The sequence below is a fragment of the Leguminivora glycinivorella genome, chromosome 14, assembly GCF_023078275.1.
Source record: "Leguminivora glycinivorella isolate SPB_JAAS2020 chromosome 14, LegGlyc_1.1, whole genome shotgun sequence".
Taxonomy (NCBI): Eukaryota; Metazoa; Arthropoda; class Insecta; order Lepidoptera; family Tortricidae; genus Leguminivora; species Leguminivora glycinivorella.
The window spans coordinates 16,106,111-16,120,882 of NC_062984.1; the positions used below are offsets into that span (position 1 = coordinate 16,106,111).

At 37.6% G+C, this 14,772-nt stretch overlaps 4 protein-coding genes across 4 annotated transcripts; 2 read left to right on the forward strand and 2 right to left on the reverse strand.

The window, feature by feature from the left end:
- Positions 1-17: 17 nt before the first annotated feature.
- LOC125233186 (26S proteasome non-ATPase regulatory subunit 4) lies at positions 18-1,289 on the reverse strand. The gene is given in 2 exon segments (XM_048139082.1): positions 18-457; positions 460-1,289. Coding segments are annotated over 2 exon segments (1,086 nt in total). The 5' UTR covers positions 1,217-1,289; the 3' UTR covers positions 18-128.
- A 151-nt stretch (positions 1,290-1,440) lies between these two features.
- On the forward strand, positions 1,441-4,476 carry LOC125233188 (putative ATP synthase subunit f, mitochondrial). The gene is made up of 4 exons (XM_048139084.1): positions 1,441-1,601; positions 1,677-1,775; positions 1,941-2,057; positions 4,310-4,476. The coding sequence occupies exons 1-4, from the start codon at positions 1,523-1,525 to the stop codon at positions 4,336-4,338; spliced, it is 324 nt and encodes a 107-aa protein (XP_047995041.1). The 5' UTR covers positions 1,441-1,522; the 3' UTR covers positions 4,339-4,476.
- Positions 4,477-6,179: 1,703 nt separating this feature from the next.
- LOC125233567 (putative ATP synthase subunit f, mitochondrial) lies at positions 6,180-10,691 on the forward strand. The gene is made up of 4 exons (XM_048139623.1): positions 6,180-6,309; positions 6,834-6,932; positions 7,671-7,787; positions 10,687-10,691. The coding sequence occupies exons 1-4, from the start codon at positions 6,231-6,233 to the stop codon at positions 10,689-10,691; spliced, it is 300 nt and encodes a 99-aa protein (XP_047995580.1). The 5' UTR covers positions 6,180-6,230.
- LOC125233309 (mesencephalic astrocyte-derived neurotrophic factor homolog) lies at positions 10,581-14,582 on the reverse strand. Its single transcript, XM_048139275.1, has 2 exons — positions 13,933-14,582; positions 10,581-10,739 (listed from the first exon to the last, which is right to left on the reverse strand). Exon 1 carries the CDS (start codon positions 14,472-14,474, stop codon positions 13,947-13,949), a length of 528 nt encoding a protein of 175 aa, XP_047995232.1. The 5' UTR covers positions 14,475-14,582; the 3' UTR covers positions 10,581-10,739; positions 13,933-13,946.
- Positions 14,583-14,772: the final 190 nt, after the last annotated feature.

Below are 14,772 nucleotides of genomic sequence, written 5' to 3' on the forward strand. Positions count from 1 at the left end.
CCACAATAAACAATATATTTTTAATAGAACTTCTGTATTCCATAAATTTTTGTTGTAGTTACACAGTGGTGTCTAAGGTTAAAGTTTACAAGCATAATGTATCAATAAAAAATTGTATAAGAAATATTTTATTTAGAACCTGAGCCAGAGCCCTTTGAATCTTTATCCTTGTCATCCTTCTCATCCTTGTCTTTCTTGATGGTGGACATGGCATTTCGGATAGCCTCGCTCTGCGGGTCTACACCTGGTAGGTTCTCCAGAACACTTTGGAGGAAGGCAGGGTCATTCATGACTTCAGCATATTCCTCAGACACATCCATACTCTCCTCAGCTGCAGGGGCATCCTGTTGCATGCTCATCTGCATGGCCAAAGCTATTTGCTCCTCTTCAGACAGTTCCATAGCCTCGCGTCCCAAAGACATGGCCAGAGCCCGCTCCATGCCACTATCTTGTGTTTCCCGGCCTTAGGAGCCTCACCTTCAGTGTTAGCTTGCTGGCGCCGGGACTCCTCCTCTTGACGCTGTCTCTGTTCCTCCATGGACACACGTAAAGCTAGAGCCAGCTCAGGATCTTCATTAGGATCAACTCCAAATTCGAATGGAGACAAGCCCGAGCCTGATGGGCCGGCACCATCTCCACCAATCAATGGGCTCGTGATTAGGGCTTCAGAGAGAACCACACAATTACCAGCAGGAATGGAAACAAGGTGACTACCACCTGTAGTGTTGTCTTTGCCATTGAGGGTGTTGACAAACGTTGTTAGCAATGGATTATTTTCAGCATCTTCACCAAATGACACAATGTCACAGTTCACTTTCTCCTTCTTCAGTCTCTTTGCTAGTTTGACGAGTTCTTTCTCATCGCTGTGGACCGGTGAGCCGACAAACACAACGATACGCATTTTGTGGTTTTTGCCCTGACGGTGTTTGAGTGCCAAGTGGGCAATTCTGATTCCAGTTAGCAAGTTGATATCACCATTCGGCTGCACGCGATGAAGCTTGGATAGGATGCGGCCAACATCGCTGGTCAGCGTGGCCAGCACTTCGACGTTAGCGAGTGTTAGTAATCCTACATTATTTTCAGGATTTGATCTTGTTTTGGAATGACATACCAAATTTACGGCGTCTTGTTGCGCCTGGAGGCGTGTTGGTAGGAAGTCTCCATTTCTCATGTAGTCACTGTTATCAACACATATCATAGTACTTTCGAGAACCATTTTCTCAACTTTTTGTTTTATATTTACGAGAGATAGGAAAAGTCGGACACAATGAAATGAAATGAAATTTGCTGTATAATCATAGACAACTTTTTTTTTATTAATTGACACTTCCCTCAGAGCCATTTGAGACGTGGTTTTAAACGTTGAAATGTTTGTATTTTGTGAGTGCATGAGTATTCACCCTAATATGTCATAGACAATTGGAATAATCAATTAAAAAAAACATTGTTGTCTATAGTCTACGATTGTCATTTTCGTCGACCAAATTTCTTTCGGAATAATTTGGTCGATTACAAAATAATAATGGGTTTCGGCGACTATCCTAAAGAATATAACCCGGCTGTGCACGGGCCTTACGACCCAGCCCGTTACTACGGCAAGCGTAAGTGAATTTCCCCAAATTATTTGTCCTTCCGATTACAACGCACGATTACATAATTATTTTTCCACTTTGCAGCTGATACTCCGTTCGGCCAGCTGAAACTGAGCGAAATTGGAGCATGGCTGGGTCGCAGGAACAAGACTCCGTCGGCCTTCATGGGCGCTTGCAGCCGAGGTAGCGTATAATATATGTCACAGTTTTTGTATAGGTTATAGTGCAATGTCAATCAGTCGAACTCTATCCCCTGAACTACCTAGTTGATGTACTACCTTCAGAGTTGATGTAATTAGTTGTTTTAACATATTTTTATTATGTTAACGTGAAATAATGTTGGTTTAGCCTGGTGGAGCTGGCAGCACAAGTACATGCAGCCTAAGAGGATGACGGCGGCGCCCTTCTTCCAGCTCGTGGTGGCCAACATGATCTTCTTCTACACTATTAACTACGGAAAGATGAGTAAGTGCTTTCATTTATTTGTAGTTTAATGACTTTAATGAGATATATTTTTAAATTAAAGGAAAAATGGAAAATATCCACCCCCAGCAGGACTCGAACCTGCGACCTCTAGCCTTACCGGGGCCATCTGTAATATCGCTCGCAAACGTTTCTGCATGTGATAAAAAACTAGACTAATGAAAGTAATGTGTTTTCTGTCACTGCAAAGAATAAAATATAATACAAAAAATACAGAAAGGACACTTCCTAGAAAGGGATATTAGGTTGTACCAATGCTAATAATGAATGCTACATAGCAATGCAAGCCATATTATGGAGCTGTACTCACCCAATTGGCCAATTGAGACAGTGTCTGACCACTGGCTACTGTAAAAACCAAAATCAGTCAACTAAGCCACGGCAAAAGGGAATGTACAAGTTTCTAATGGGGTGGCAACGCGCATGTGACACTGTTTGAGTTGCAGGCGTCCATAGGTTACGGTGACCGCTTTACATCAGGCGGGCCGTATGCTTGTTTGCCACCGATGTAGTTTATATAAAAAAAAAAGCCATATGGGTCATTCCAGCGAAACCGACACCATAGGCATAAAAATTAAATAACTTAATTCATACTTAAATCTACATCTAGAGAATAGAACATTATGCCTATTTTTATGAATCAATGAGTTTTTCCTTTTTGTGTATTTTTTTTGCATTTTATTCGTGTCCGAACGTACCCCTAGCGCCAGTTGTCTAAGGTGGTATATTTATACCCTAAGTTGGCAGCGCTATTTCGTGCCTTTTATAAACATTACGGAGAAAGTGATATGTGTAAAAGAAAATATATTTAACGCTGTTTAAACCAGTGGCAAGTAAATATAAATTAATCTTCAGTGTTAGGATTTATTGGGCTTCTACACAATGCGTAAGTCATATCCCGCCCGTCACAGTAAAACAAAGTTATTTCTCGTTTACCCTAAAAGTATCTAAGCTCTTGTTGTCTTGCTTTGTGAAAGTAACAATTAGGTTGAGATTGATTATTTTAGCCAAAAAACGCGTTGCATTTGTAAATAAAAAAATACTTTTTAACGCTTTTCAACGTAGGTCCCACCCGTCAGTGACGGGTGAGCAGAATGGGTTATCTGGTAAAACTGGAGTTGGTGAGTTTAAAATCGTTCTTTTAAGTTTAGTTAAACCTAGCTGGGTTATACTAAAGCAAATTATATGTGTAATATTGCTTAATTCGGTTGTGGTATTACTTTATAGAACACAATGAATGCTATGAATCAGGAAGTCTCTTTCATTAAAACTGGTATAATTTTAGACATTCTTCCTGAACCGCTGATAAAAGTATGCAGTAATAGACTGTTTGACGATGTTTGACAATTATCTGAACCTGTAAAAATTTAAGATAAAAAAAAATTTTTTTGTCTTAATGCTCCAAGAAAACTATTGAAACTATTACTTGTAACATTAAATAATTCATTAAAGAGCTGATTTAAAGTAAATACAAAAGAACTGTCTTTATATTTTTCATATATTTGTATGCTCAAATGTTACTCGTCCCACCCGTCACAAAGCACTGTCCCACCCGTCACAAGCATTGAGAAGCAAAATTATTTTTGTTTTAAGAGTTATTTGCGTAAATTATACTAATACCTAATCTATACAATATCAGGAATCATATAAAAATTGGTTGTTTAACAAAAGTTTTATAGTTTCTTACCAATTGCGAATTGTGTAAGTCAAGTCGGAGAGGAGAGGCACTTTGAAGTCCCACCCGTCACACTTCTTATACCATCAATTTCTCATAATAATAATGACATTTTCAATCCTTTTTGATGGTACAGTAAACATTGATTATTCAGGTAAGTGATAATGTCGTATTCAATACGCTAATTGTTGCTGTTTGGCAGAAATAAAGCAAAATGTAGGCAAAAAAGAGTATAAATGTCCCACCTGTCACAATGGAATGACCCATATGAAATCTTTCACAAAAGATCCACAAACATTTTATCATACAATTTTGAAAACCACTGTTAAAAAAACACTGTCCATGGTTCTCATAAATGTTTATAAGAACCTCATAAATATTTATAAGGCTTGGTTTTTGTGTATGGGGTTTCAATCAAAGAAATACCGTCTAAATCTGAAGACAATTTTAAGCAAAAAATATGTTACTATAGCTCTAAAAAGGTTAAAGTAAGAAACCGATGAACATGTGTTTTATTTTTACTTTGTTTTTTTTCTAATCTTATATTTATATATTTCAGAGCACCACAGGAACTACAAGTACCACTAAAGATTGTCATCGGAACAGGCCATCAGCAGATAGTAATACTGTATTTATGTTTATGTATGGGTAACATCTGCAAAATCAAGATTGTATTGTAAGGGAAAGTGAATTCTACAGTTACTGCAATAAAGTTATTAGTGTGAACATGGTTTTTAATTCATAAGAAATTACAATAGATCAGTGAGCATACTACTGCAACCATTTCCAAAATTACGCAAAGCTTAACAAAGCAAAAATATTGTGTAATACAGCAAAAAAAAATAACCTGTCCCTTTTGCTTTACTTATAGACATAATCCCCATATGAGTTACATCTATGATTTACATGACCATACTCTTCAGGAGAAAAGGCGCAAAAATTTAATTTTAAAGCCTGTCAACCAAATCACAGTATAAAACCAGTAATAACTCTTCTTACAAACTTCACGCCGCGCGGTGTGTCCCCCTCCCTCCCCTCGCATGCGGCGAAAACATGCGAAACTGGTGATTATTGGGCTGGACAGTCGGGGCCGCGTTTGCGCGCTGTGTTGACGTGTTGAGTTCGGGAGAAAATGACGTCAGCACCGAAGACATATTTTCGTTACTGTAGTGTTTATGGGTGTATGGAAAGTTCTCAAAATGCGGAAATGTCATTCTTTAGAATTCCTAGACACCCAGAAAAGTAAGTGGTTGTTATATATTTGCAGTGTTAGGTACATTATTGCTTACGTAAATGGCGTAAAAGTGAGATTTAAAGCTAGAATGACACATTAAAATCAATAAGGATTTATCTGTAACGACATTTAGGTAGATGCTGCGATCTATCTAGCTCGAAAGTTTGGTACCTACTTAAATATTGTGCAAACATCTATTCAAACATTTTATGTAAATATGATTTCGTCAGTATTTAAGAAACAAATACGTACTTGAATCTTTATTAGATAAAAAGGTAGAAAGAGCGTTGGTACTAGCATAGCGCCATACACAGTTACTAATACGAGTAGGACAGTAGGTACCTACGTTTCTAGTTCAAACGAATCTTTTTTTTATTGTGATGGATTGGGTGTATTCTAGAGAAAACATATAAAATGAACACTTAAATTAACGCTTTTGCAATTATTGTTACACAATCTACTATTGCGCGTATGAGAGTAATATATTTATAATGATTTTTTGTATCTTCAATACTGACTAATGTGGTGTCATGACGTGGTATTGTTATACTAAAACCTACTTACAGTTAATAGTACCTATTAGATTTACAACAACTTACATTGTACGAAGTCGATTATAGTAACGTTGTACAACCCTGCGTGACCTTGCGCAGTAGTAACGACCGCGCCGCCGCTGCCGGAGATTAACTACTGATATATCCTTATACTGTGACCAAATTTTGGCAGTAGCAATGTACATCAAACTAAAGTATGGTATCCCTATGAAACGAACAAAAACCAGCAATGTACGTCGAACAGCCACAGATATTTTTTTTTCAAGGGGCTCCCTCCTTCCTTACGAATTAGATAATGTATTAAAAAGGGACGGATATGTGCTAGTCGTTTCTCTTTTTGGTAGGGTGGAGATTTCCACAGATAAGATACAAATGACACGCGAATTTCCACCGATTTTCAAAACTAGTGTTGCTAGCCCGCGATTTTTCAAATTTGCCGCCTTTTTCTAGTGACAAGATTTGGTTGACGGTCTATATATATTACGTCTACTGTGCAACCATTTTTAAATTTTGTCTACTGACAAAGTTGATGTGCTGGAGTATAATCTATGGAATATAGATTATTGCTTAGATAGTCAAACTTTTTCAGTTAAAATAATTTTAAAAAGTATATCTGTCACTGTTAGTAATTTCGAGGCAATTTCGAGGTAATTTCTGTCATCTAGAGAAATTTTGGTAATATCTAAATTATAATGGGTTTAGGAGACTATCCTAAAGAGTATGATCCTAAGACTCATGGGCCTTACGACCCTGCCAAATACTACGGGAAACGTAAATATCTGTCTACTATCTTTTAGCTAGATGAAAGCATCTTAGGTTATTTTGTGACACCTGCACCTTGCTTTGAGGATCGTAACTACTCGTATCTTCTAGATAAAAACTGACTCAGGTATTCAGTTGTAGGTAGTAACTAATTTTTAAAATTTCCTACCCATATGTTTTTTTTTATGTCAATAAAAAAATAAGATAGCTTCGCGAAACGAAATACTTACCATCATCGCAGGTGGCGCCACTGTTGGTACTGGTCCAAAAGCATGAAAAGATAAGCCCATCGTATGCTTATCCGTGCTTAAAATTAGGTCATCTTTTGTATTTTTTTCTGGAATGATTTTGTTTGCTCTACAATATGGCATAGCCGAGGTTGGAACCCGCGAGGTTTTGACGCATCCGCACACGAGGGGTTAAAGTGAAGATTTGCGATAATGCATTTATCACTTTGCCTAGTGACCCTAGCCTAGCGGCGATTGTGAAATGTAGGTAACCTAAGGCATGTCTCATGCGCATGTATTTTTCAGCTGATACTCCATTTGGCGACGTGAAATTGCTTGAACTCCCGAAATGGTTAGCTCGAAGGACCAAAACTCCGTCTGCCTTCATGGGAGCTTGCAGTAGGGGTATCTATTTATCTAAATAATAATTATTATTATTTAATAAGCAGGCAGGCAGTTAAAAAACGGATATAGCCTGTATCCAGTGATCATTATGACAGTAATCATAGCCGAGTTGTAGATGTGATGTGCTTGTCTAGTCTATTTTTAAATAATTATGTTTCAACCGTAGTTGAAATTTCATTGTTGCCATTTACGTAGGTACTTGTAGGTGTTGACGACCGATTTGGCCTAGTTGGTAGTGACCCTGCCTGCTAAGCCCGGTCCCGGGTTCGAATCCCGGTAAGGGCATTTATTTGTGTGATGAGCACAGATATTTATTTTGTTCCTGAGTCATGGAAGTTTTTTTTATGTATATGAGCATATATTTATCTATATAAGTATATCGTCGCCTAGCACCCATAGTACAAACTTTGTTTAGTTTGGGGCTAGGTTGATCTGTGTAAGGTGTCCCCCAATATTTATATTTATTTACACTTACATATGGCCCTTAGAATTAGAAGTTTCGACCTAGGCACATATTAAGTACTATTTTACGCACTTGTCTACTGTCAACTTTATTCGTTTGTACTACTGCATCTTAAAGTAGGCCTTACTTAACTTTTTTCTGGATTCTTAGGTGTTTTGAATTCAATACATAATTTATTGGTTTTGTGGTGGGACATGAGTCACATGAGTAATTTCTCGGCACCAGCGCCTCTAGCGGCAGAATATTGCAATCGTAGTTTCCTTCCTTTCCCGTAGCCTGGTGGAGATGGCAGCACAAGTACATGCAGCCTCGGAAAGTGGGCGCCGCCCCTTTCTTCCAGATACTCGTCGCCAATATGGTGTTCTTCTATGCGATTAATTATGGCAGGATCAGTAAGTTGCATATTTCGCTACCTACATCTCTTTTGCGTATTAGAAGGAGAGGAGAGACAAGCAGGGCATTAGGCAGATAGCGTCAAGTCAGCGAGTCTTTCATGACTAATCCTTGGCTAGCCTAACGGCCCAGCCACGACATTGGTCTAAGCGCGACAGCGGTGAGCGGCAGCCATACGTGCGAATGAAAAGTCCCATCGCTGTGTCTCGCTCCAATGTATGGCCGCCGCCACAGTATAAGGATATATCAGTAGTTAATCTCCGGCAGCGGCGGCGCGGTCGTTACTACTGCGCAAGGTCACGCAGGGTTGTACAACGTTACTATAATCGACTTCGTACAATGTAAGTTGTTGTAAATCTAATAGGTACTATTAACTGTAAGTAGGTTTTAGTATAACAATACCACGTCATGACACCACATTAGTCAGTATTGAAGATACAAAAAATCATTATAAATATATTACTCTCATACGCGCAATAGTAGATTGTGTAACAATAATTGCAAAAGCGTTAATTTAAGTGTTCATTTTATATGTTTTCTCTAGAATACACCCAATCCATCACAATAAAAAAAAGATTCGTTTGAACTAGAAACGTAGGTACCTACTGTCCTACTCGTATTAGTAACTGTGTATGGCGCTATGCTAGTACCAACGCTCTTTCTACCTTTTTATCTAATAAAGATTCAAGTACGTATTTGTTTCTTAAATACTGACGAAATCATATTTACATAAAATGTTTGAATAGATGTTTGCACAATATTTAAGTAGGTACCAAACTTTCGAGCTAGATAGATCGCAGCATCTACCTAAATGTCGTTACAGATAAATCCTTATTGATTTTAATGTGTCATTCTAGCTTTAAATCTCACTTTTACGCCATTTACGTAAGCAATAATGTACCTAACACTGCAAATATATAACAACCACTTACTTTTCTGGGTGTCTAGGAATTCTAAAGAATGACATTTCCGCATTTTGAGAACTTTCCATACACCCATAAACACTACAGTAACGAAAATATGTCTTCGGTGCTGACGTCATTTTCTCCCGAACTCAACACGTCAACACAGCGCGCAAACGCGGCCCCGACTGTCCAGCCCAATAATCACCAGTTTCGCATGTTTTCGCCGCATGCGAGGGGAGGGAGGGGGACACACCGCGCGGCGTGAAGTTTGTAAGAAGAGTTATTACTGGTTTTATACTGTGCCCTAAAGCACAGTATAAGGATATATCAGTAGTTAATCTCCGGCAGCGGCGGCGCGGTCGTTACTACTGCGCAAGGTCACGCAGGGTTGTACAACGTTACTATAATCGACTTCGTACAATGTAAGTTGTTGTAAATCTAATAGGTACTATTAACTGTAAGTAGGTTTTAGTATAACAATACCACGTCATGACACCACATTAGTCAGTATTGAAGATACAAAAAATCATTATAAATATATTACTCTCATACGCGCAATAGTAGATTGTGTAACAATAATTGCAAAAGCGTTAATTTAAGTGTTCATTTTATATGTTTTCTCTAGAATACACCCAATCCATCACAATAAAAAAAAGATTCGTTTGAACTAGAAACGTAGGTACCTACTGTCCTACTCGTATTAGTAACTGTGTATGGCGCTATGCTAGTACCAACGCTCTTTCTACCTTTTTATCTAATAAAGATTCAAGTACGTATTTGTTTCTTAAATACTGACGAAATCATATTTACATAAAATGTTTGAATAGATGTTTGCACAATATTTAAGTAGGTACCAAACTTTCGAGCTAGATAGATCGCAGCATCTACCTAAATGTCGTTACAGATAAATCCTTATTGATTTTAATGTGTCATTCTAGCTTTAAATCTCACTTTTACGCCATTTACGTAAGCAATAATGTACCTAACACTGCAAATATATAACAACCACTTACTTTTCTGGGTGTCTAGGAATTCTAAAGAATGACATTTCCGCATTTTGAGAACTTTCCATACACCCATAAACACTACAGTAACGAAAATATGTCTTCGGTGCTGACGTCATTTTCTCCCGAACTCAACACGTCAACACAGCGCGCAAACGCGGCCCCGACTGTCCAGCCCAATAATCACCAGTTTCGCATGTTTTCGCCGCATGCGAGGGGAGGGAGGGGGACACACCGCGCGGCGTGAAGTTTGTAAGAAGAGTTATTACTGGTTTTATACTGTGCCTAAAGCCAATTACCTGGGGGCAGCTGCTTGATGGGATATTGTGTAAACCATATGTAGTATGTACAGACAACCAATTGGAACCCTAGGCCACTGTAGAACTATGTCATAGTGATGTTATAAATCGGATTCCAAAAATATATTTATTGCATTCTTAAATCAAATAGTTTCGGAGAAAATCGGCTGTGACAAACGGACAGACAGACGCCCGAGTGATCCTATAAGGGTTTCTCTCTCCTCCGTTTTTCCTTTTTGAGGTACGGAACCCTAAAAACATGTTACACAGCACTTTACAAACTACATCCACAGTGCAGGCTTCGTCAAAGTATGTTACATTAAGTACCTGGTTCAAAAGTCCCCATTATTCCCGCTGCATTAGCCTGCTGGATGGCAATGGAGACATGTTGGACCAAATACGAACCAGAACAAGGATCGCAGCCCCACTTAAATCAGATTGTAAGAAATCTCTTACTGCTTGTCATTTTGACATGGTTGTAGAGTGGCTAGTGTGGTTCTAGTGGGTTCCAATTGGTTGACTGCACCTACTGCTACTATTAAACCAAAGTTACCAAATTGTAACCCAGTAAAGAAACCACAGAGTTCATAAAAATATTTACTTAATAATTACAATAATTTACTTCAATGTGCACAAACATTTACACAACACTCACAGAGTCCTTAAATGCAATGTTGATGTTCTATTCAGGCTAGACAAAGGAGTCTAGTTGTTGATGTTGATATCACATTTTATTTATTAATCTGGAACAAATGAAAATACATTATTAACATTTGGAATATCAGTAACATTACCCATTATCCGTTAAAAAATAAAGAAACATCCTGTAAGATTATCTTTGTGCATTTTTTTCTTGTACAATTGTTAGGACTACAGGATGGCGGTGAGGTTTGTCCGTTAAAGGTTAAAATATTTTTTTATTGTATTTATGTTTGCTATGGCAAAAAGGGTTTCCTAAATATTTTTTTTGGTATTTATTTAAAGTTTGGTGGATTTTCAAGTTTGCTGATAGAAAGACCTAGCACCTCCAGCTAAAAAAAACATTCAGAATACTCTTATTAGTTCATCAACCATTACTTCTGTTATATATTGACATGTGGGTAGATTATGAAGATCTGCGGGTACCCCCAGTTCGGTTCTAGCCAGCAAGCCAGCACGCGTACGTAACATTCTGGCGACGAGGATGGGATCCGAACCCACGCGTGCAAAACACTTGTATCAGGTTGTTTAGACCCAATGCTGGAGTGAACATGTTATTTATCCGGTAGTGTTGTTTAATAAGGATGACAACTACATAAAAAAATGGCATTCTGTTCAGTCTGTCAGTTAGATTGCCCAAAAATACTGAACACATATTTTTCGCATCAAAGTTCTGGAGTGGGGGGTTGTGACGTCATTTTTAAGTAAAAATTGTACCTAGGTGTGACGTCACGTGAAACTTCAACGCACTGTCGTCAATTTTCATTTATGAGAAAAAAAAGACAAAAATGTGTACATAATTTTTTGATAATCTAACTGACGGACTAAATATTTTTTTTTGTTGTCCACCTATTTGGGTGTATCCTTATTTAGGAGGGTTAGTGTCATTGTCCTCAATAATGAGTGGGGAGTGGGTGTAGAGATTTATTCTCTCAGTTCGATATTGTGTTATTTATGTCTTCATAACATTTCCTTCCTAGCTCCCATATTATCCTATAATTAAATAGGATAGGTAATTAATAGAACCCATCTGGAAATCAGTATTGTATTATCTTCAACCATATTATTTTGTTTTCCTTTTCATATTACTGACAGGTAAAATGGTGAAAGGGATGAATGTTTAGCTTTAATTAGGCACTGGTCCCACCGCGAGCTAGTAAGCTGTGAGCTATCGGCTATAAAAACGAACAAAAGATAATCACTCCCGTGTAAATAAAAGAAACACGGCGATGTTTATAGTTACTCGCCCAGCGGTGAGCTATTAAAATCGCCGTGTCTCTTTTATTTGCACGGGACTGCTTATCTTTTGCTCGTTTTTATAGCCGATAGCTCATAGCTTAATAGCTCGCGGTGGGACCAGTGCCTTAAATATGGAAGCAGTAAAGACTGGTGAATGCATATCAAACAATTTATGGATAAAGATCCAATTTATGGGACTGAATGCTTGTTCCATATTTTACTGATGCAATATTTACATTAATATGATTACATGCTGTATTGGAGAAACAAATGAGGTAGATTTTGTGTCCAGAGATTCCTTGATATGATATTTTAACTATATGTATATTAACTTAAGAAATATGGTATTTTTAACCGACTTCAAAAAAGGAGGAGGTTCTCAATTCGACTGAATGTTTTTTTTTTTTTTATTTTTTTTTTGTATGTATGTTACTCGATATCTCCGAGAATCGTGGACCGATTTTCAAAATTTTTTTTTTGATCGAACCGGTATAACCCCGAGATGGTCCCATTGGCACCAAGTCAGGGTCTGATGATGGGATCCTGGAGAAATCGAGGGAACTCTTCAAATGTTATAGGCACATGTAATGTTTTTAGTCTATTTTTCAAAGGTACACCAGTATTTACGTCTGATGGTAATAATTTTATGTGGCTGAGCTGATGATGGAAGGTCAACTCCTCAATGGTTAGGAGTTAAAGGATAATTCTTTCACTACTGTACATGTATTCGGACTGATACATATAATATCACTAGGAACCACTAAAAATCAACAAATAAATAAACTTTTTAACAAAAAATAAAACCGCCTTCAAAAAAAGCGCGTTACAAAACACGGAGAAACTAAAAAGCCAAAAATAATAAACCTTTCAATTCAGATTTCTTATCGTATTGCAATAAGCTAAACATCCAAATTATAAACAAATTAATTATTTTTGGAGTCGGTACCAGCCTGTGTATGGTTGGGTGGGGCAAACAGGCAATAGCAAGGCGACGAATAGGTCTGGTACCGACTACAAAAATAATTGATTTGTTTATAATTTGGATGTTTAGCTTATTGCAATACGATAAGAAATCTGAATTGAAAGGTTTATTATTTTTGGCTTTTTAGTTTCTCCGTGTTTTGTAACGCGCTTTTTTTTTTAACACATAACATAACAGGCATATGGAATACTTAACTACTTTAATTATCCACTTGACAGTCCTACGATAGCATAGTATCCAAAAAAAAATTCCGGTAGACAGTCCTACGATACCTTACTATCCAAAAGAGGGGATGGAGACACAGTTGATTAAAGTGACATCTAGCGAAATATTGCGGTATTATTTACTTATTCTCTTGATACAATAACGTAGCCTAACTACATAGTTTGCTACAAAAAGTATAGATGGCAGTGTACGCTCGTTACTTAGTGAATGAAAAAATAAATTCGGCAGTGCCTTGTCAAACTCCGCGTGTTTGTGTTTGATTTTGAATTTGTTTAATTTTTTTTGGATATCTTCATGAGAACTGTATGTGTTGGTTGTGGTATCATTATAAAGGTAAAATAGTAGGTAGGTAAAAGGTAAAAAGGGGGTCATCGGTAAAAGGTAAAAAGGGGGTCATCGCTCAAAATTTCCTGTAATTTAAGTAATAGTCAAATAAAAAATTTCTTCATTTTTTTTTCGATTACATAAGTTTAACCTTGATTTATAGTATATAATCATACATATTTTACTATCACTATAATTTTATTTCAAGTACTGTACGTTCATTTATACCGAAGTATTTTTTTTTTAACTATACCTTGTGTAGTTTAGAAGATACAGACGTTTTTGTAAAAAGTTGTGAATGCGCAGCGCGCTGCGCGCGTCGCTTAAAAACCCGGACGGTTGACCGGAATATGGTCGCGCGGGCTGGACTGTCAAGTGGTTATATGTTTCGTCTTAGGCTTCCAGTTACACCGAATGACTAACTAGAAAGTAAGTACTTATTTAGGTTAGTGAAAGCAAATGCTCACCTATTATTGAACTATTACAAGTCAGATCGACCACTATTCATATATTTAGGCTTGAGCTCTTCTATTCTCTTAATGAAGTCCGTCTTCTCGATGCAGCCGTCGCACACCTCGTCCCAGTCGTTCAGGATCTTCTTCAGGTCTCTGACCTTCAATTTCTTTAAGTCAACATTGTTTAAGTCGATCTGCTTGTCAAATCGCAGGTCGCAGATCTGGGCGTCCTTTTTCCTTAACTTTTCACAGATTTTATCAGCAGGCATTGACCAACTCAGCGGCTTCGAGAGCTCACCTAAGATACCAGTCGCAGACTCTTCTAGGCCACCTAAATAGTAGCAAAACCTGTTCTCTTTGCCTTTAGAGTTTTTGCAGAATCCCTTGAACTCAAGTTCTATCAATTTGGCGTCTTTCTTTACGGCGTCTGATAACGTGGCTGCGAATTTCTCGACTGTTTTCACGCACACTTCACATTCGCCTTCTCTTAAAGCGAATGCCCCCTGCAGCACCGCCGCAAGTAGTAATAAATTAAACACACTGAATTTCAACATTGTGAATACGTTTCTGTAACGATATAATTTATACTAGTTTTAACTTCAGCAGCTAGAGATCGAAATAAAATGAAGGGAAGAGAAGAATCCATTCATGAATATGAAGACGTTGACAGCTTTACTTGGCGAGCTGTGATTGGAGCACGTTTCACAGTCCAGTTATGAAGCGTTCCAACTAACGCATATATTTTAAATTTGGTTGAACGGCAATTTATTTCACTTCAAGCAGGTAAATTTTACCCAAATTAAATAAAAATATTTTTTGTTTAGTATTTGCATACATTTTATTCCACATAAA

Excerpts from the sequence above, each read along its gene's own strand:
- LOC125233188 (XM_048139084.1), top strand. The coding sequence starts at position 1,523 with ATGGGTTTCGGCGACTATCCTAAAGAATATAACCCGGCTGTGCACGGG. Across the intron at positions 1,602-1,676 it reads AGCCCGTTACTACGGCAAGC|CTGATACTCCGTTCGGCCAG; the intron begins GTAAGTGAATTT and ends TCCACTTTGCAG. Across the intron at positions 2,058-4,309 it reads TATTAACTACGGAAAGATGA|AGCACCACAGGAACTACAAG; the intron begins GTAAGTGCTTTC and ends TATATATTTCAG.
- LOC125233567 (XM_048139623.1), top strand. The coding sequence starts at position 6,231 with ATGGGTTTAGGAGACTATCCTAAAGAGTATGATCCTAAGACTCATGGG. Across the intron at positions 6,310-6,833 it reads TGCCAAATACTACGGGAAAC|CTGATACTCCATTTGGCGAC; the intron begins GTAAATATCTGT and ends TGTATTTTTCAG. Across the intron at positions 6,933-7,670 it reads CATGGGAGCTTGCAGTAGGG|CCTGGTGGAGATGGCAGCAC; the intron begins GTATCTATTTAT and ends CCTTTCCCGTAG.
- LOC125233309 (XM_048139275.1), bottom strand. The coding sequence starts at position 14,474 with ATGTTGAAATTCAGTGTGTTTAATTTATTACTACTTGCGGCGGTGCTG.